Here is a 22,309-nt window from a genome sequence, read left to right as displayed (position 1 = left end):
TCTTTGCGACCCCATAGACTGTGGCCCACCAGGCTCCTCTGTCCATGGAGTTTTCCAAGCAAGGATACTGGAATGGGTTGCCATTTCCTTCTCCAGGGGATCTTCCCAACCCAGGGACTGAACCTTGTATTTCCTACATTGGCAGGAGGATGCTTTACCACTGTGCCACCTGGAGTGGGGTAATATATATATGTATGTACATATATATATATTACTATTTAATATCTGTCCCTCTTAACTTAATAAATTTAGGATTTAAAAAAAAATAACATTGATGTCAGGGCATACATTTTAAATGGTCTTTTTTTAAAATAAATTAAGCTGTAAAAACTTGAAATGCAAAGCATGTTAAGAATGCTTAAAATTAATAATTTATTAATATTTGGAAACCTAGAGCCTCTGATAGTAATTAAAATATTTGGAAGGGTTATGGTTATTTCCTAGAAGTATATAAAAAGCAGGCCTGAAAACAGCATTGGGTCTTTATACTCAAAGTGTGATGCTAAAGCCAGCAGCGCCCATCACCTGGGAGCTTGTATGAAATGAAGGGTCTCAGGCCCCATCTGAAACCTACGGAACTAGAATCTGCATTGACAAGATTTCCAGGTGACTCGCAAGTGCTTTAACATTTGAGAAGCGCTACGCTTGAGATCACTATTTCACCTCCCATTTTATAAATGGGAAAAGCCAGACACAGTGTGGTGGGACTTGGCCATGCTCAAAGGATATTGAGTATTTTAAATTTAAGAACTCTGTATATTCTGGTCATCTGTATTTGCTAATAGCAGGGAGTAAAGCCAAACACTTTAACTCCAATTAACAAATCTATAATTAATTAGTAAAATGATCTTCCCTCAAGTTTCCCATTTTGTAGAACAAGCTGTTTAAATTGGCTGGGGCTCAGGCCGGCATATTTGTGAATTTCACAATTCACAGATGTTAGACACTCTCAGGCTAAGTAAGGAAGAGAATGTCAAGTTTTAAATAGCTTCTCCCTTCTATCCTGGCTGCAGCAACAAATAAAATATTTTTATGAAACACATTTTGAACCAAATTTTCTCAAAAGGAAATGTCAAACTGCTCTGAAAAGGACTTTAGATTATCTCACAACTTTGACAACTTCTGATATCACCAGTTTACAGGTGACCTGTGATTAGGGGTGAATGGAGGATGTGAACTTACCTTGTTAGTGACACTTGGATGCACTTTTTGTTTGTTTGTTTTTTCTGTTGGAGTCTATTTTAATTTAGCTTCTGAACCATATTTCATTCAATTTCCAAATCCACAAAACCATGATTGGTTTACAGCCTGTATTCAGAAAGGAAGTGAATTATTCTGTATGTAGACTTTTGATATATTGTTTTGGATATATGGACAAGTTAATGGTTTTACTCCAAAGTAGCTCGAGCTAAAAACCAGCCAAAACAATAGACATAAATAAAAAAGTGGGAAAGACTGAGAGAGACAGAAAGAACTCAAATGTTTCCAGTAACAGGCAATTTGAAATAATTTTGTAAGCTTCAAAATAGTCAAAAATACTACATTATTTTCCATTAATATGCTTTAAGAAAATTATGTGTGTGTGTTTGAGGTAGGATATTTTAAAAATTCAATAAAGGTTTTTGTTTTTTTTTAAATTTAGGGAAGGCAGTACTAAAGGGATGTGAATGGGTATCTCTTTTAGTTGAGACGAAGAGTGAGTTCTAGGTTAAATATAATCAAGGAATTTCCCCGTCTTTGCTATTTGAGATTGTGACCACAACAGGCGGTTGGCTGAAAGGGAGAATGAAGGGGGGGGCGGGGGAGGGGGACAGAGAGGTGGAGATGAAGAAGAAGAAGAAAAAAAAAACTCCCTAAGCAGCTCTGTGAAATACTTAGTTCCAGAAGCAGTCACAGAAGTCCTCAAATTAAATCAGTATGCAGATACGAGGAAGCATTAATTAGTTGGAGCAAGGTGGACATTCATTAGCTCTGCTCTGTTGTGAAAGTCCTGGCTGCTGAAATTAAACTCTGATGCCATTCATGCCAGCATCCAATCACCAGAGAGACCAGAAGTTCAGAGATGACTCCAAATTGCCAACGAGTGTGGCCACTATACATGAAGGACTCTAAAGCCGTAGTAGAAAAGGAAGAACAACTTTAGAGAGGATGCCCAGCTGGTAAGATTCGACTGTTTCTGGTGTTTTAATCACTTGATGAATCTCATTGGTTCAAATCGAGAAACGCTCCGCCTCTTTTCAAATATGTGTGAAGGGGGAAAGTGTCTACACGTCTATGTCTGATAGCATTTGACCCTATTGCTTTGAGCCTCCTGGCTCGATATCTATGCATACACAGGTATATGTGTATATGTTATATACTTTTCTCCATTTATTGATATCAAAGAGAGGTGAAGGAAATGAATTTTGAAACTTCACGGTGTGCCACCCTACAGTACTGTCCCGACCCTTACATCCAGCGGTGAGTTTAAACGTGAGATAAACTTCTATCAAAATTTAATTGGAATGCCTTGTGTATGGATGAGTGTTTCTGCTGTATTCAAAGAGCAGCCTCTCTTTGTTTATGAGCACAGTGATATTATTTTGCACTTTCTGTGGACTTAATCTTCTAGGTTTCCTTTTTAGTTCCTATCTGAATGTACAAAGTAACAAAGTCTGAAGACAGTCTTCCCATGATGTCTCAGAAAATTGTCACACCATTTTAAGATGTTTAAAATCTGTTATTTGCCAGGCTCAGCACTCACCCACCCAAGTAGAAGACATTTCATTGGACAGGGACGTAATAGACTGTGAGTGATCTTCAAGTCAAAATAAACACAGAATAATTTTGATTTATGCAATAAAAAATAGATAAATAGCCATTGTTATACTAAACAGATTGTGGCTTGTCATTTTGGCTCTATAGCATATTTTCTTCTTGATTTGTTTCAAAACAAACATCATCTTTTGACAAATACGACTTTTAAAACTTGTAATTATCCTGAATTGTATTTCTGCTTATAGGAAGTAATGTTTGCCCAGCACTAAGAGGGAATATTAGTGAGTGTGCACAGTGTGTGTGTGTGTGTGTGTGTGTGTGTACGTGTTTCAAATTAGAGGCTGCTATTTTTAAACTGGTAAATGAAATCTGAACAGTGTTTTTCCAGTCATAAAGTTATGGGAAATATTCCAGTCGTATGTAGCAGTGTGATGTTGTTAATTTAACAGCATGAGATTTGATGTTGGAATTTCATACTTTATTTTCTGAGACTAATGAGGGAGGTCCTCTGGCTGTTGAAAACGGTGTGGTTCCAAAAGGGTTAACTTGTCATTCACCACGAGTGCCTAGGAGAGAATCAGTTCAGCAGCAGAGTAGGTTCTCTGGCCAGGACTCACTGTCCAGTTGCCCAGACAATTAAAGAGGCCATGTGATCTTTCTTCATTAATATGAGTTATTACCATGTAAACAATAATGTAGACTATGTATTGGGTTGGCCAAAAATTTCGTTCAGGTTTTTCCATAACATCTTACACAAAAATCCAAATGAACTTTTTGGCTAACCCTATGAACACAACTTCTTTCCCTGTGATATTTCTGGTGGACTGTGTGAGAAAGCAGAAGAAGGAAAGAAAGGGAGAAACGTGAATGGAATGGTGGAGAGAGTGAGGGAAGAAAAGAAGAAAAAGGAAAGAGAGAGAAAGCAAGTTCGTTGTTCTCCAGGTTGAAGTGAGAAATGTGTATGGTGATTTGATTCCTGCCTTGCTGTGCATTGCAAACAATAGTAGCAAAAATGAATGGCTCTAGAATTCATGTTCTTATATAAGATTTTGTTGGCATTGTGGAGTGAGTGAATAAAGAGAGAAATATTAAAGATTTTCTAGTTCTCAAAATTTTTCCAGCCTCAACATTTTATACTTCAATAAAATCTTTGAAAGAATATTTCTAAGAGGATAATTCTGGTGAAACATTAGCTGTATAATGTGTCCCCTGAGGACATCTTTTTTAAAGTAGGTGCTTGGATCTACCTCAGCTCTAGAAGAAACTTTCTTCTATTGACTAGCAACCTGCATGTCAGTCATGAAGACCTCTGTCCAGGTGTATTTCTAATGATTGATGAGGGAAGCCTGTAAATATGAATACACAAGGAAATTGCTTTTCAGAGTGTCCCACCAACCTTCCCCGTTGATGGAGCAAATATCATCTCAATTTTTGACAGACTGTAAAATTTAAAATAATAATAGTACTTTAAAAATGTTTTAAATTCTGCTGAATCTCTGAACTTAATGGCAAGTGTCACTTTTGGGGAAAGGGGCTTCATGTTGGGCAGCTGTGAGATGGTGGTGCGAGTGATCAGTGAACATTTATTTGCCAAATAAATTGTTTTAGGTAAGATTATCTACTTCCCATTTGTCATTAAAACTTAATTGGAAAATAAACTAAAGAAAAATGTTCCTTGCCAACCATCTACTTACTCTGATCAAGGCACTGGAAATACAAAAATGAACAAGGTATGGCTGTAATGTTTAACTCTACAATACTTACATATTTAATAATGAACATTTCCTCATAGTTTTAACCACTGTCAGATATTTCAAGTTCTGAATTATTATATTTTTCTGTCTAGACTGTTTAGGGAATAAATGAATGAATAACTAGAATATCACTATAAGAAAGAATCAAACAATATTCTGTTTGATTCCTCAGGAGTGAATGGGTTTGAGCTGGTTTTTCTAAGCAGACAATCCTTGTAGTTCTCAGTTTACAAAATCTATTTTAAGTAAGACCAAATTTAATCATTCCATAATCATAGTCATCTACATAGTTAAATTTGTCTTTTTCCTGACCTTGTCTTTAGAAAGAAGTTATAAAAGAGAATTTTCATAAAAGGAAAGAACAGGATTTCTTGTTATTTTTAACTGTAAGCTACCTTAATGCATGAATTTCCTTTTATCAAAGAATACAATAAATGAGAGCTGCTATTATCATTTATTACTGAATGTTAATGCCATTTCCCCAAAAGCCAGTTTTAATATACATTTCAAAGTATGATGGTAATCATTCTCTCCGTTAAAATTTAGATTTCACCCTCTGCTTTTTTTGCCCTTTGCACCTGGGCATATTAACATATTATGCATTTGGTTGTGCTCTGATGTGGATGCTAATTTACTGTAGTTTTTACAAAAACTTTTCTGAAAATCAAAGATATGGAAAGATACTGAAACCATCTAAGCTATATACAAGAGGAAAAGGTAGACAAATCACCAGTTTTGTGACTTTATTGCTACCTTAATTTGTTAAAAAAAAATAGATGAAATTGTGGAAATTAATAAACAAGAGCCAAACGGTAAAATACCATTTCCTTATAAATTAAAACCATAATCAATGAGTTCTGTTTATTTTTTATTTGTAAATATTCAAAATGAATCTAAATTTTAGCAATTTAGGAGTTAAATTTTGTTAATTTATCATTTGGGTTATAATTTGGGCCTTTTTTCATAATTAGTTTTGGAATTGCCACCTCATTTTTAACATAGATCTCTTTAACCAAGTAATTCTAAAAGACAGATTGAATTCCTCCAAATGTCATTTTGAAGATTAACCAGTTAAAATGATAAAAAGGAATCAAGATTAAATTTTGAAACATTACGATAGCTGAGGACTAAAATAAGAGAAAGTAAAACATGTTACAATTTGAACCACTGGTAAAATCATTTTGAGTTTGTTTCTTTGTTTTTTGTTTTTTTGTTTTTTTTTTTTTTTTCCGTCACCCTCTACTCAAAGAAGTTTAAACTGTTAAAGTACTCTATGGATGAGTAAGAAGTATTTCCTGTGTAAATTACATATTGATTGTGAATTTTATGCTTTACTGGCTTAAAGGTCAATTTTTTTAACTGTGTTTTCTAAATATATCCCAAAGGACAAGGAGGGCTGTGGATGATAATGAACTTACAGTGGAGGATCATTTTATTTGTCAAATACCATCTCATAAAGACAGATGCAGTGTTTGTGTAGAGTGTCTTCAATTTGCTTCTCCACATCCGTCCTACATCCTTTTGTTCTGAATCCCAGGAAGCTGACTTATGAAGACTTCCTTATGAAGCAGTTCCTTTCTCTTCTGTTTTCTCTTGGGTTCAATCAGTGGGTACCTCTAGCAGGAGATCAAAGGACAGGAGGAGGATGAATTGGGGGTTTATGTTTCCCTGTTTCTCTGTGGGGTTTTCCACTAAAGGTTGCAGGTCTACAGGGGCTCTTACCACAGGTCTGGGTATCTTGAGTTTGAGTAACTTCTCTCTACTCTCCTTTTCCTTCAAACTTAGGGGTGTAACAATTTTTAGCCACTGCTAACTCCAAAAAGTCATACCATATCTCTTCTCCCTTCATCAATAGTCCCTTTATTAAACTCTCTTAATTTACTCTTTTTTCAAATGCTTTTTCCTTTCCGGATCACATCCAGTAGAAAAATGAAAAATGTGCCCATGGAGACTTTGAAAATTAGTAAATCATTTAATAATATAATTTTGATGCCATTTAAGGATGTACCATCCATTTCAATGAGCAAACCATTTTTAATACAGCTAATCCATTAATTTTAGCCAGTTCCATAATCACTCAGTTTCTGTGTCTGACTGAAAGGAATGAGCCAACATGCTGCAATCTGTATAGCTTTTACATCAGTACTTGAAATGAAGAAAGGCAGAGGGCAGGGAGAATTGATTCATGAAGTAAAATAAAGATGCAGTTTATCAACAGGGACTAATGTAGTTACCAACTGTAGTCAAGAAAAATCTGCCTCCAACCCTTACAATTTTCACTAGAATAAATGTCAAAAGACCTTTATGACCCACTGTTGTTAGCCAAGAGTAAAATTGTACTATAATTCTTTACACAGCTCCTGAACTGTGAGTGCATTTAAATGGCAGAGAGGCAGGGAAGTGTGTCAGCTGAGGGCACATAGGACTTACCAAAAGATCTGGGTAATAATCTTAACACCACCACTAACCGATCATGTGACTTTCATGGAAACCACTTAAGCCATCCAAATCAAAGTTTCCTAATAAGTTACCTAGGGAAAACAACTTCTAGTCTACTGTTCATAGCTAAAATGCTGAGAATTAAATAATAACCCACTAAACTCTTAAATGCATCCACTTAGTGTACTTCTAGGTTCTACTGTTGTGTATATAGGGGCTTCCCTGGTGGCTCAACAGTAAAAAAAAAAAAAAAAAAAAAATCCACCTGCTGTGCAGGAGATGCAGGTTCGATTTCTGGGTCAGGAAGATCCCATGGAGAAGGAAATGGCAACTCATTCCAGTACTCTTGCCTGGAGAATCCCATGGATGGAGGAGACTTGCAGGTTACAGTCCATGGTGTCACAAAAGATTCGGACATGATTTAGTGACTAAACAACAACTAGTGTGTGTACAGCACACTGGTGAACTAGAATTTCCTTCCCAGCAACAACTGTGTCCTCATGCAGGCATACCTAGCTTTCATTTTGCTCTATATGATCTTTAAGCACAAAGATGATTATGAGTCCTGCCCCATGATGTTGATTTATCTCCATTCTTCTGCTTTAGAATTGAGAAATTTAAAACCTAGAGAGGTTAAGGGACTTGCCTAAAATCACATACAAAAATAGTAGCAGAACCAAGCCTAGAATCCAAGTCTCTCCCACATTCAATGCTTTCTACCACAGAACATATTATTTTATTAGATCCATATAGAACTTTATGAGTAACAAAGTGTTATTCAATACGTTATGTAGCTGATTCAGCAGGACAGATGAGGCAGGCAAAATAATGGTCTCTAGCAACAGTCGTGTCTTCTTTTTTTATTTTGTATTGAGGTACAGCTGATTAACAATGTTGTGATACTTCCAGGTAAATAGCAAAGGGACTCAGCCATACATATGTATGTATCCATTCTCCCCCAAACTCCCCTGTCATCCAGGCTGCCATGTAATATTGAGCAGAGTTCCATGTGCTATACAGTAGGTCCTTGTTGGCCTCCCATTGTAAATATAGCAGTGCATACATGTCCATCCCAAGCTCCCTATCTATCCTTTCCCCCCATCCTTCCCCCTGGAAGGATAAGCTTGTTTTTGAATTCTTTGTGTCTATTTCTGTTTTATAAATTTATCTGGATTATTTCTTTTTAGAAGATTTAGATTCTTCTTTATTCATTCCTCTGTTGATGGACATTTAGGTTGATTCCATGTCTTGGCTATTTTATTTTATTTTATTTTTCCAGTTTTATTTAAAAAATAAAGTTTTATAGCATTAAAATGTGCTTTTCATTTTTTTTTTAGCCTTATATTTTCTTTTTTTTCTTTTTTTTTTTAAATTTTATTTTATTTTTAAACTTTACATAACTGTATTAGTTTTGCCAAATAACAGTGCTGCAGTGAACATTGGAATGCAAGTATCTTTTCAGATCATGTTTTTCTCCAGATATATGCCTAGGAGTGGATTGCAGGTCATATGGGTCATATGGTAGCTCTATTTTTAGTTTTTTTATGGAACTATGTTATATTACACATGATTATATGTTATATTACACAGCAAAGAGATATTAGGTTGCATATGGAATTAAGGCTGCTAATCAGCTGATCTTAAAATAGGTAGATTATCTTGGACTATCCAAGTGCTATATAATCACAAGACTCCTTAAAAGTGAAAGTGGGAGGTAGAAAGTCAAAGTGATATGAGGTGAGTGAAGATTCAATGGATTTTGTAGATGGAAGGGGATCAGGAGCCAAGGAAGGGTGGCTGTCTCTAGAAACTGGAAAAGGCAAGGAAACAGATTTTACTTAACAGCCACCAGGAGGAACACAGGCCTGCCAACATCTTGATTTCAACCCAGTGAAATCTGTCTCAGGCTTCCAACCTGCAGAACTGTGAGATAATACATCTGGGTTGGTTTAAGCCACAAGTTTGTGACAGTTTGTTACAGCTGCAATAGGAAACTAATTCACCAGGTAATGAATTTTTATCATCAAATTGTAGATATGGAACCTAAACCTTTTTTTTGTTTTGTTTTGATTTGTTTGTTTGTTTGTTTTAATTTTATTTTATTTTTAAACTTTACATAACTGTATTAGTTTTGCCAAATATCAAAATGAATCCACCACAGGTATACATGTGTTCCCCATCCTGAACCCTCCTCCCTCCTCCCTCCCCATTCCATCCCTCTGGGTCGTCCCAGTGCACCAGCCCCAAGCATCCAGTATCGTGCATCGAACCTGGACTGGCAACTCATTTCATACATGATATTTTACATGTTTCAATGCCATTCTCCCAAATCTTCCCACCCTCTCCCTCTCTCACAGAGTCCATAAGACTGTTCTATACATCAGTGTCTCTTTTGCTGTCTCGTACACAGGGTTATTGTTACCATCTTTCTAAATTCCATATATATGCGTTAGTATACTGTATTGGTGTTTTTCTTTCTGGCTTACTTCACTCTGTATAATAGGCTCCAGTTTCATCCACCTCATTAGAACTGATTCAAATGTATTCTTTTTAATGGCTGAATAATACCCCATTGTGTATATGTACCACAGCTTTCTTATCCATTCATCTGCTGATGGACATCTAGGTTGCTTCCATGTCCTGGCTATTATAAACAGTGCTGCGATGAACATTGGGGTACTCGTGTCTCTTTCCCTTCTGGTTTCCTCAGTGTGTATGCCCAGCAGTGGGATTGCTGGATCATAAGGCAGGTCTATTTCCAGTTTTTTAAGGAATCTCCACACTGTTCTCCATAGTGGCTGTACTAGTTTGCATTCCCACCAACAGTGTAAGAGGGTTCCCTTTTCTCCACACCCTCTCCAGCATTTATTACTTGTAGACTTTTGGATCGCAGCCATTCTGACTGATGTGAAATGGTACCTCATAGTGGTTTTGATTTGCATTTCTCTGATAATGAGTGATGTTGAGCATCTTTTCATGTGTTTGTTAGCCATCTGGATGTCTTCTTTGGAGAAATGTCTATTTAGTTCTTTGGCCCATTTTTTGATTGGGTCATTTATTTTTCTGGAGTTGAGCTGTAGGAGTTGCTTGTATATTCTCGAGATTAGTTGTTTGTCAGTTGCTTCATTTGCTATTATCTTCTCCCATTCTGAAGGCTGTCTTTTCACCTTGCTAATAGTTTCCTTTGATGTGCAGAAGCTTTTAAGGTTAATTAGGTCCCATTTGTTTATTTTTGCTTTTATTTCCAATATTCTGGGAGGTGGGTCATAGAGGATCCTGCTGTGATGTATGTCAGAGAGCGTTTTGCCTATGTTCTCCTCTAGGAGTTTTATAGTTTCTGGTCTTACGTTTAGATCTTTAATCCATTTTGAGTTTATTTTTGTGTATGGTGTTAGAAAGTGTTCTAGTTTCATTCTTTTACAAGTGGTTGACCAGAGTTCCCAGCACCACTTGTGAAAGAGATTGTCTTTAATCCATTGTATATTCTTGCCTCCTTTGTCGAAGATAAGGTGTCCATATGTGCATGGATTTATCTCTGGGCTTTCTATTTTTTTCCATTGATCTATATTTCTGTCTTTGTGCCAGTACCATACTGTCTTGATAACTGTGGCTTTGTAGTAGAGCCTGAAGTCAGGTAGGTTGATTCCTCCAGTTCCATTCTTCTTTCTCAAGATCGCTTTGGCTATTCGAGGTTTTTTGTTTTTCCATACAAATTGTGAAATTATTTGTTCTAGCTCTGTGAAGAATGCTGTTGGTAACTTGATAGGGATTGCATTGAATCTATAGATTGCTTTGGGTAGTATACTCATTTTCACTATATTGAGTCTTCCAATCCATGAACATGGTATATTTCTCCATCTGTTAGTGTCCTCTTTGATTTCTTTCACCAGTGTTTTATAGTTTTCTATATATAGGTCCTTAGATTCTTTAGGTAGATATATTCCTAAGTATTTTATTCTTTCCGTTGCAATGGTGAAGGGAATTGTTTCCTTGATTTCTCTTTCTGTTTTCTCATGATTTGTTTGTTTAACTAAAATATTTCATGAGCTTATCTATTTTTCTTGGTGCTGAGTGGGAAAGATAAACAGTATGAGTAGGATACAATCCTAGACCTCAGGGCTTTAAGGAAGAACTTCATGCATGGAAATACTACAGTGAGGTACAAGAGAGGGTAGAAGGCCCTGGATGTGCAGCCTGAGAATTGCAAATACAAAGCACCCACCATGAAGGCTGCAAGTTGGAAGAGTGACTTTGGTTAGTAGCATCTGTTGAAAAAAAGTGAAAAGTGAAAGTTAGTCACACAGTCCTGTCTGACTCTTTGCTGTCCCATGGACTGTAGCCTGCCAGGCTCCTCAGTCCATGGAATTCTCCAGGCAAGAGTACTGGAGTGGGTTGCCATTTCCTTCTCCAGGGAATCTTCCTGACTCAAGGATCAAACCTGGGTCTCCTGCATTGCAGGCAGATTCTTTTACCAACTGAGCTACTAGGGAAGCCTCTGTTAAGGTTCCTCAAAAAGGTTTTTAGGGAAATACATTTGACTTTCAGGAAGTAACTGAAACTGACACCCAAATTCACACTCAGGAAAACTCAGTAATACGTACATTCACTTCTGATGCTGTTAGGAATTCAGAGAGCCGAGACTCAGTAACCTGAGACTATAACTTGGTAGGTCTATCTGGAGCCTTGGAATTTCATTGTAAACAAAAATAATTTTGATTCATGTGCTTCTCAGACCATTCAGACCACTCGGGGGGAAATAGTTGCAGGCCTTCTGTGCTCTAAGGGTCCCAGTTAATTTTAGGTTTCCAATTGCACTGATGGCACCCTCGGAGAAACTGAGCATGAGGGGAAGGAATGCAAAATGCAGCCTTTTTATCAAGCGCCCCAGAAGATTTGCTTGTATACACACCCAGTTTTGAGAACCACTCTATGCAGGGAGGAGAACTTGGACTGAATATCCCAGTCGAAGCTCATAAAAAGGTACCCAGTGATATGAACAATGGGAGATGCATGCCTTTCCAAAAAGAGACTTCATGTTCTCACTTTACTTAAAAGCCAAATGGATTGTGAGATTAAAGTGGCAATTTTCAATCTGTTTCAAGTCAAGAGAGCCAAGTTTTTGATTAGCTGTTTGCAGCTCAAATTTGTCCTGACAGGGTTTCTATCTCCTTTAAAGAATTCACCAAGAAATAGTCCTCAAGCAACAAGTGATGGATGGATAAAGCACTATAATTATGATCAAAGTCCAAAGACTCCAGTCTATGTAATTATGCACTTCCCAACCTCTGAAAGTCACTTTGTTCCATTTAAAATAGGATGAGACATGGACATGGGGTGATGTGTACTTTTTGGTTTTCACGGTTTGGGAAATGACAGTTATTAACATTTCTGTTTTACCTTAAGCCATAATATTTGGGGAATAATTTAGAGGGAGAGGATTGTCACTCAATTCTTATTGTTTGCCTTCCATTCTCCACTTATATCTGTCTCTCTTTTTATTATAAATTAGCCTCTTTGAAGTTCAGAATGAAATCATTAAGCTTAGAAGTCAAATTATAAGGACTCAAAACTCTCCTTGCTACTTTCTAATCTCTTATACCTTTTTCTGTTGTTTCAAATGAGCAGACTTAATATATCAAGTTGAATAGCAAACACCCATTCTCACTTTCCATTAACTCTAGCAGTTCTTTTATAATTGAGGGCAATGCCAGCATCATAATAGTAAGACTGGTGAAGCATTTTTAGTTGAGAAGTACAAAACTGAAAATTGTTGTGACAATTTAATCAGCTGCATGGTTACCTAGAGTAGATTTTTAATGTAAGGGTTTTGTTGTTGCTGTTGTTTGATTGTTTGACTGTTTGTTTTCTTTTAAATATAATGGTATAGATTGAGGCGGTATAGATTTGGATAGAATACATACAAATTCATGGTAGGGGTAATGCTGCGATCAACACTTTTGTTTCTAAAGTTACGTATGTTATGTCTTAAGATTGTTGATTGAATTTAATTTATCCTCCAAATACATTTGACATTTCATCAAGGTGGTCAATTTTTAGAGCTTCCTTAAAAAAATCAAGTCTTAATTATTTTTATTTGAAATTCAGCATTAGCTTTTCTTTTTCCTTTCTGACTCAGGGAACTTCCATTTTTATGGTTGAACTTAGTAGTGTCACTTCTTAACTATGTAATTTTACTCATTGAAACTTTCCATGAGAAAGCTCACTTTCTTCCAAATTTTTCATCACAACCTCACCTAAATAAAAAGTGCTAATAAGATGTATGTTTCCATTTTATTTTTCTTTTAAACCCTCTTATCTCAGGCAATGAGTGAAAAATTTTCTTATAGGATTTTCAAACTAATGAATTTTTTCAGCATCCCAGTTGATACTATCTAATATGATAAGTCTTTGCACCTGCATAATCTATTTTGTAGTATACTGTAGAGGTTGATATGGCTTGAATGAATATTTTCAGCTTCGTGAAGAGCTCTCGGTGGATGACTTTGCTTCATGTTAGCACTGGTGTGAAGGTAGGCCATCATAGGTATTACATTTGCACTAACACATTTGATAGACCCTTAGGTTAAATCATGTCTTCACCGAGTGAAAGTCTTGTCTCTGAAAGCACTGCTTGCTCTTCTGTCATTTGAGGACCCACCTTATCTTTCCACATAAAATGTATATATAATTTTTACATCAAAATCTTGAATCATTTCCCCTCCCTACTTTTCCTTTTTTAATAGATGTTCTATATACCTTCACTTCTTGAGAAGACAGAATATACCTGAGAAAGCTTAAATATCACAAAACACTTTAAAAAAATAGTTAAACTTTGCTCTGCAAAAGTAAATTTAGGGCAGTTTGTGAGAGAAATTATGATAGCCACTATCAAAAAGAAAAACACCCAATAAAACTGACAAAATATGTAACTTATGGATTTTATGAAAAGTGTTTTTTTATCTGGTTTGCTAAGCAAATTTTGAAGGAGTTTTGTAAATTAGCAAATATTTAAATAAATTGATAAATACTGTTGGTTGACGTGACAAGGAGAAATAGAAAAAGGGAAATTATAAAGTCTTAAAATGTCTAAGCTTATTTGAAATGAAAAAAATATTCATTAATGTTCAGCAAATATTTACTAAATTAATACATAATAAGAAATTTAAAAATTCAAAGTTTTTAAGTATCAGTTTTTACTATAGATCTTTTAGCTTTATCTGAATTAAGACCAGGATAAAGGAAGATCTTTGAAGATAAATGTCAGAGCACCTTAGGTATTCTCAAATGAAACACTCAGATAAAAGTACTTGTGATTTGATATTAATGATATTGAAAATTATCAGACAAATGACATGTTCTCAACAATATTAGAAGCCAGCAAAACAAATCTAATAAAACAGTTGTTTTCCATATCACCTTCTAGTTCCATAATTTTTATACTTAACATATAATCATAAAATAATTTCAATATTTTATTATATAAATTACATAGGAACTTTCCATATACAAATATGGACATTTACAAATAGCCAAGAATAGAAGAGAAGTGAAAGGCAAAAGATGAAAGATATATCCATCTGAATGCAGAGCTCCAAAGAATAGCAAGGGGAGATAAGAAAGGCTTCCTAAGTGATAGATGCAAAAAACAGAGGAAAATAATAGAATGGGAAAGGCTAGAGATCTCTTCAAGAAAATTAGAGATACCAAGGGAAACTTTTATGCAAAGATGGGCTCAATAAAGGACAGGAACAGTATGGACTGAAAGATATTAAGAAGAGGTGGCAAGAATACAAGAAGACTACACAAAAAAGATCTTCATGACCCAGATAACCATGATCGTGTGATCACTCATGTAGAGCCAGACATCCTGGAATGCGAAGTCAAGTGGGCCTTAGAAAGCATCACTATGAACAAAGCTAGTGGAGGTGATGAAATTCCAGCTGAGTTATTTCAGATCCTAAAAGATGATGGTGTGAAAGTGCTGGACTCAATATGCCAACAAATTTGGGAAAACTCAACAGTTACCACAGGACTGGAAAATGTCAGTTTTCATTCCAATGGCAAAGAATGTTCAAACTATCGCACAATTGTACTCATCTCACACATTAGCAAAGTAATGCTCAAAATTCTCCAAGCTTAGCTTCAATAGCACATGAACTGAAAACTTTCATATGTTCAAGCTGGATTTAGAAAAGGCAGAGGAGTACACATGTCTCTTTCAATTCTGGTTTCCTCGGTGTGTATGCCCAGCAGTGGGATTGCTGGGTCGTATGGCAGTTCTATTTCCAGTTTTTTAAGGAATCTCCACCCTGTCTCCATAGTGGCTGTACTAGTTTGCATTCCCACCAACAGTGTATGAGGGTTCCCTTTTCTCCACACCCTCTCCAGCATTTATTACTTGTAGACTTTTGGATAGCAGCCATTCTGACTGGCGTGAAATGGTACCTCATTGTGGTTTTGATTTGCATTTCTCTGATAATGAGTGATGTTGAGCATCTTTTCATGTGTTTGTTAGCCATCTGTATGTCTTATTTGGAGAAATGTCTATTTAGTTTCAAAAAAAAAAAAAAAAGAAAAGGCAGAGGAACCAGAGATCAAATTGCCAACATCTGTTGGATTTTAGAAAAAGCAAGAGAATTCCAGAAAACCATCTAATTCTGTTTTATTGAATATGCTACAGCCTTTGACTGTGTGGATCACAACAAACTATGGAAAATTCTTCAAGAGATGGGAATATCAGACCACCTTACCTGCCCCCTGAGAAATCTGTATGCCTGTCAAGAAGCAAGTTAGAACTGGACATGGAACAACGGACTAGTTCAAAATTGGGAAAGAAATACTTCAAGGCTGTATATTGTCACCCTGCTTATTTAACTTATATGCAGAGTATATCAAGTGAAATGTCAGGCTGGATGAAGGCCAAGCTGGAATCAAGATTGCAGGGAGAAATATCAATAACCTCAGATATATAGATGACACCACCTTTATGGCAAAAAGCAAAGAAGAACAAAAGAGCTTCCTGGTGGAAGTGAAAGAGGAGAGTGAAAAAGTTTTAAGTGGGCTTAAAACTCAACATTCAAAAAACAGAGATCATGGCATCTGGTCCCATCACTTCATGGCAAATAGATGGGGAAACAAACAAAACAGTGAGAGATTTTATTTTCTTGGCCTCCAGAATCACCACAGATGGTGACTGCTGCCATGAAATTAAAAGATGCTTGCTCCTTGGAAGAAAACCTATGACCAACCTAGACAGCATATTAAAAAGTAGAGACATTACTTTGCTGACAAAGGTCCATCTAGTGAAAATTATGGTTTTTCCAGTCATCATGTATGGATGTGAGAGTTGAACCATAAAGAAAGTTGAGTGCTGAAAAACTGATGCTTTTGAACCATGGTGTTGGAAAAGACTCTTGAGTGTCCCTTGGACTGCAAGGAGATCAAACCAGTCCATCCTAAAGGAAATCAGTCCCAAATATTCATTGGAAGAACTGATATTGAAGCTGAAACTCCAAAACTTTGGCCACCTGATATGAAGAACTGATTCACTGTAAAAGACCCTGATGCTGGGAAAGATTGAAGGCAGGAGGAGAAGTGGATGACAGAGGATGAGATGGTTGGATGGCATCACCGACTCAATGGACATGAGTTTGAGCAACTCTGGGAGCTGGTGATGGACAGGGAAGCCTGGCATGCTGCAGTCCATGGGGTCACAAAGAATCATACATGACTGAGTGACTGAACTGAACTGAACATTCCATACATTTTGTATTTATCAAATATATAAGTAATGCATAAGAATTACATCATATTAAGGCAAATTATTATAGTACATTTATTTCCTTTATTGGACATTTAGGTTGGCTATTGTAAATTAAAAATAGTATATAGCCACCTTTTAAACTTATTTTCTTGGGATCATTTAATGAAACAAATATTTAAAGAAAACAAACTAACACATGCTCAATTTATACAAATTACTGTATAATCTACCAATATTGGGCTTCCCTGATGACTTAGACAGTATTACAAATGAAGAACTAAGTACTGAGAAATTAAGTTTGCCAAGGCCTCAGAGCTAGAAAGTAGTAGGAGTGGAATTAAAACCCAATTGGCTTCCCTGGTGGCTCAGATGGTAAAGAATCTGCCTGCAACACAAGAGACCCAGTTTGTAGACAAGAGACTGATGCTCAGAAAAATAATTAACTTAACCAAGATGACTTAACACTTATGTGGAAGGAATTCTTTGTATTTTAATTTTTATCTGAGTCAGAATTTGAAACCAGGACTATCTAATCTAAACACTTTGCTGTTTCACCCAGAATATGCTGCCACCTAAGAAGTAAGAGGGTGGGCATATAAAAGTGTATATACTTTTTCAAGTTTTTGGAAAACATTGCTCTTTACAAGGGTATGTCTATACATTTTTCCAGAGTTCCTGTTTAGATATTATTTTAAAAATTTGCTAATTTAATAGATGACATGTACTTTAATTAACACTTTTTCATTAACTAGGATAATTATAAAAATTACAAATTTTCTAAGATTTCAACTTTTAATCCTGTATTTTTAGAAAATGAGGATGACAGAAACCACTAAATACCGAGTATTTATGGAATTCTTATTATGTACCAGAAACTGTTCTATTCACTTTACATATTTAATTTTACACATTTAATTCTCAAATCATCTTAAGAGGTACTTACTAGTATTATCTATTGCTACCCAAGAGACAGCAGCATAATGTTTAAGAGGCTGGATTTAGTGACCAGGATGCCAATCCTGCCAATCAAATTCTCTGCCAATAGTTAGATCTCCTAGCAATCTCGGTGTTTGTTCTCTCATGCATGATGATAGTCTACCTATCTGACTGAGTGGCTTTGAGAATTAAATGAGTGAATTTCACAAAGGACTTAAAGACAACAACTGGCACATAGTAAGTATAGGTGATAGCTTCTATCTTTACTCTACAGATGAAGACATTGAGGCACAGAGAGGCTCTGTAATCTGCCCAGGTTACAATGGCTAGACACTGGTGGAGATAGGTAGGCTCCTGATTTCCACAGCATTATTTTTCTATAGTCATACCTTAATTCTCAGTAGACTCTTACTGGCTCAGATGGTAAAGAAGTAAGCCAGAAAGAAAAACACCAATACAGTATACTAATGCATATATATGGAATTTAGAAAGATGGTAACAATAACCCTGTGTATGAGACAGCAAAAGAGACACTGATGTATAGAACAGTCTTATGGACTCTGTGGGAGAGGGAGAGGGTGGGAAGATTTGGGAGAATGGCATTGAAACATGTAAAATATCATGTATGAAACGAGTTGCCAGTCCAGGTTCGATGCACGATACTGGATGCTTGGGGCTGGTGCACTGGGATGACCCAGAGGGATGGAATGGGGAGGGAGGAGGGAGGAGGGTTCAGGATGGGGAACACATGTATACCTGTGGTGGATTCATTTTGATATTTGGCAAAACTAATACAATTATGTAAAATTTAAAAATAAAATAAAATTAAAAAAAAAAAAAAAGAATCTGCCTGCAATGCAGGAGAGCCGGGTTTGATCCCTGGATTGGGAAGATCCCCTGGAGAAGGGAATGGCAACCCTCTTTAGTATTCTTGCCTGGAAAATTCTGTGGACAGGGGAGCCTGGCAGGCTACAGTTCATGGGGTCGCAAAGAATCAGACACGACTAAAGTGACTGAGCATGGCATCTGTGTAGGGATGATTTTTGTCCTAATTTTTTTTTTAATGTTTAGAAACGCTAAAAACTATTTAAATTCTAGAAAAATGGTTTGAATCTAAAGACAGAAAGTATGGGAATTCCCTGGTAGTCTAGTGGTTAGGACTCTGCATTTTGACTGCTGTGGGCTCAGGGTTTAATCCCTGGTGGGTGAACTAAGATCCCACAAGCCTCCTAGCACAACCAATAAATACATAAATGGAGGAAGTGTTCCAAAGATTATTTTTACCATTAAAACAACCCTGGAAAAATGTTGGAAACAATCTATTCTGCCTCTGGATATAAATGAGTTTCAACCATCCTAACTAGGACCTCACAAACAGGGATTCAACTTTGAAAGCCTGGAATTGTGCAGTTTGGAAACTCAAGATCGCTTAACCTCAAAAACTCTCTTTTAATTCCTTTTGTTGTTTATTTTGAATCTCCACTTCTGCTCCCCATTGCTGTTAATAACTCACAAACCCCTCATTCCCTAATTCCTGTTATGATATTTACTGATTTAAACGTAATCCTCTTCCATGTACTCTCAACTCTACCCAAAATTAATTCTGCTATTTTCCTGTTTCCACTCTACTAATGTGATATCTTTTTCCAATATGATATTTTGACCTTGACATTTCTTTCCTTTTACTCCCCAGGTAGCTTGTCTTAACTGAAAGCCATTCTTTCCCTGAAAATACCCACATTGCCTGTTGTTCTTCAGTAGAAGCAAAGCCTTTTTATTGAGCAGGTCAAGAGATGGACCTAATATATTTCATGTTCAGCACCACTGTTTTCAGATCAGTGTTCATCCACTATCACTCAGCAATTTCATGTCTTTTGAAACCTCTTCATCAAAGTGATTTACTGAACCCCATGACAATACACTGACTTTAGGAGCGTCTCCTCTGTAGCTTGGCTCCATTTTCTTCTTTCCTTATGCCAACTCTGGAAACTTCAATATCCTTTTGATGTCTTTCCTATAATGTGGGCTCACATTTCCTTGGCTTCCTCAACTTGAGGAGCTCTCATTTCTGTTCCGCTCTAGTTACTGACCCACATAACCGGGTCTTGGACTTCCTTGTTACCTGAAGTTATTACAGTCCCAAATCATACCACCTCACACTTCTATTTCTGCTCAAAATCTATTGTCTCTTCACCGTTCTCACACTCCCAACCTTCACTGAACCTGTACTGTATGTTCACTCTTACAGGCTCCCCTACAAAAAAGCTCTCTCTTCTTCAAAGTTTGTCTCAATTACTGTTTAGTTCATAGTGTCTTTTGTACATATTTCCTTACAAGTGTCTGTTCACTTATTAGACCCTCACTACTCAAAGTGAGGTACCTGGAACATTACAGCATTTGGGGTCCTACATCAGTCCTATTAAATGAAAATTTGCATCTTAATGAGAACTCAAGTGGGATAAAGTCATGAACACTAAATTTGACAAGCATTGGTCTAGCCAAGTAGTTCTCCATCCATAATCCTGAAAACAGAGCAATGGTAGCACCTGACGGTGTGATATAAATGCTGATTCTCAGGCCTTGTGTGAGCCCTGCTGCTGCTGCTGCTAAGTCGCTTCAGTTGTGTCCGACTCTGTGCAACCCCATAGACGGCAGCCCACCAGGCTCTGCTGTCCCTGGGATTCTCCAGGCAAGAACACTGGGGTGGGCTGCCATTTCCTTCTCCAATGCCTGAAAGTGAAAAGTGAAAGTGAAGTCACTCAGTCATGTCCAACTCTTAGCGACCCCATGGACTGCACCCTACCAGGCTCCTCCGTCCATGGGATTTTCCAGGCAAGAGTACTGGAGTGGGGTGCCATTGCCTTTTCCATGTGTGAGCCCTACCAAATCCAAAAAACCTGGAATTGTGGCCCAGCAACCTGTATTTTAACATATTTTTCAGGAGATTCTGATGCACACTGAACTTTGAGAACCAACTTATAAAACTTTCAAGGGGAGAGATAGTTTTGTTTACTTTGTTATTCCTTGAGTGTATATGGTAGGTACTTTACAAATGCATAATAAATGAATGAGTGAATAAAGCTTTTTTTATCATCACAAATAATGTTTTATTTTTCTTTTCTGATATGCCATAGAACTGTATGCTTCTCTAAAGGTATTTATATTTACTTACTTAAGTAGCTAAGTTCTTACTTATTTCTGAATAGATAGTCAATACCATGTCTAACACTGAGTAGTGGACTTAATAGGTATTTGACAATTGTTTATTTCAGTTGGAATGTTTTAGTTCTACACTTTTATGTTTGTGTTCTCTCCCCCTCTCTCCTTATCCATCTTTCCATCACTTGATACATTGTTTCAGATCAAATAAAGGACCAAATAGGAGACAGAAAGCAGGCAGGAACCTGACATATTGGAATTCATATCCAGATAGCAACAGAAATAAATCTTAGGGGGAAAAGCTGAAGAAAGTGAGAAAGGCAAATGAATTGGGTTTGAGACTGGAGGTGCTAGCTGGCCACATCCATAGTCTATCCAACCCTTGTGGATAAAATGTATTTGTTTGTCATGCCAAACCATCTGAGAACATGTGTAGTGCAAACACTACTGGAAACCAGAGGCAGTTGGGGTCTGAAAGACCCAGTCCTAAGAGAGGGTCATGATTTTTACTACCTAAAGAACTCTGTTTGGTCTCAACCAACAAGAACCCTGAAATGAAATTGTCAGGTTGGGTAACTAATACTACTCTTGGCAGCTTCAGCCCAAGGATCCTTTTCATTGAACAGGGACAGACTATAAATAATAGTGTTTGTGTCACATTTTGTCACTTCCAAGAACTCCAAAAGTCTTGACAAATAGATGCCAGTGTGTTCTATGCCAACTTGCAGGTGGATAGTTTTTAGTACTCAAGGAGGAGGGTCACTGTAACCAGATAGCAACCAAGATAATATGGTTCTTCAGTTCAAGACTTCTGGCTAAAAATGAGTGCACTGTCATTCTGGAATTTTTCTTAGTTAGGGACATCCCCCAAATCAAGTCTTTACTGGAGCATTAAAATTTTCTAACATTGTAAATGTGGAAGTGTTAGTCTCTCAGTTGTGTCTGACTTTGCGAACCCATGGACTGTAGCCCTCCAGGTTCCTCTGTCCATGGAATACTCTAGGTAAGAATAATACTGGAGTGGGTAGCCATTCCATTCTCCAGGAAATCTTCCTGACCTAGGAATTGAACCTGGGTCTCCTGTATTTCAGGCAGATTCTTTACCATCTGAGCCACCAGGGAAACCTCTGGTGACACTGTGAGTAACTGTGTTGAAAAAATTACTTACTTCTTTGTATGCCTCAGCTCTGTGATAAATGGTTGGCCAAAGTTATTAAATAGGACTCACAAGCTAATTTCAGTGACCTCCCTCTTAGAGGGCCCAGCTCAACAGGTCTTCCTTGGTGGTTCTTCTGGTCACATACTACAATCCAGAAAGCAGACAGAGGATCAATTGATTCTGTTTGCCTAGAAAGTCATTTTAGTCTGAATGTGGTTGTTCTTAGGAAATCTAACATCCCTTTTGCCATTTGCCTGATCCTCCAAGGTAGAGTTGCCCGGTCATTGTTCATGCAGCCCCACCATAGCAAGGCAAAAACCAAATAATGGGACTTTTTCTTAT

At 36.9% G+C, this 22,309-nt stretch overlaps 1 protein-coding gene across 8 annotated transcripts in view; it reads left to right on the top strand.

Annotated features, from left to right (window-relative positions):
- Positions 1-1,849: 1,849 nt before the first annotated feature.
- Positions 1,850-22,309, top strand: part of TP63 (tumor protein p63) — a 274,648-nt gene continuing 254,188 nt past the window's right edge. For 4 of the 8 annotated variants that reach the window (XM_055568712.1, XM_055568711.1, XM_055568721.1 and 1 more), the window contains exon 1: positions 2,172-2,460. In XM_055568712.1, coding sequence (XP_055424687.1) covers positions 2,399-2,460 — 62 coding nt within the window. In that variant the 5' untranslated portion in view covers positions 2,172-2,398. The other 4 variants (XM_055568710.1, XM_055568709.1, XM_055568722.1 and 1 more) reach the window with 2 other exon arrangements.

Source organism: Bubalus kerabau, chromosome 2 (assembly GCF_029407905.1).
Source record: "Bubalus kerabau isolate K-KA32 ecotype Philippines breed swamp buffalo chromosome 2, PCC_UOA_SB_1v2, whole genome shotgun sequence".
NCBI classification, from domain to species: Eukaryota; Metazoa; Chordata; class Mammalia; order Artiodactyla; family Bovidae; genus Bubalus; species Bubalus kerabau.
This window is presented reverse-complemented; position numbering and strand designations above follow the sequence as displayed.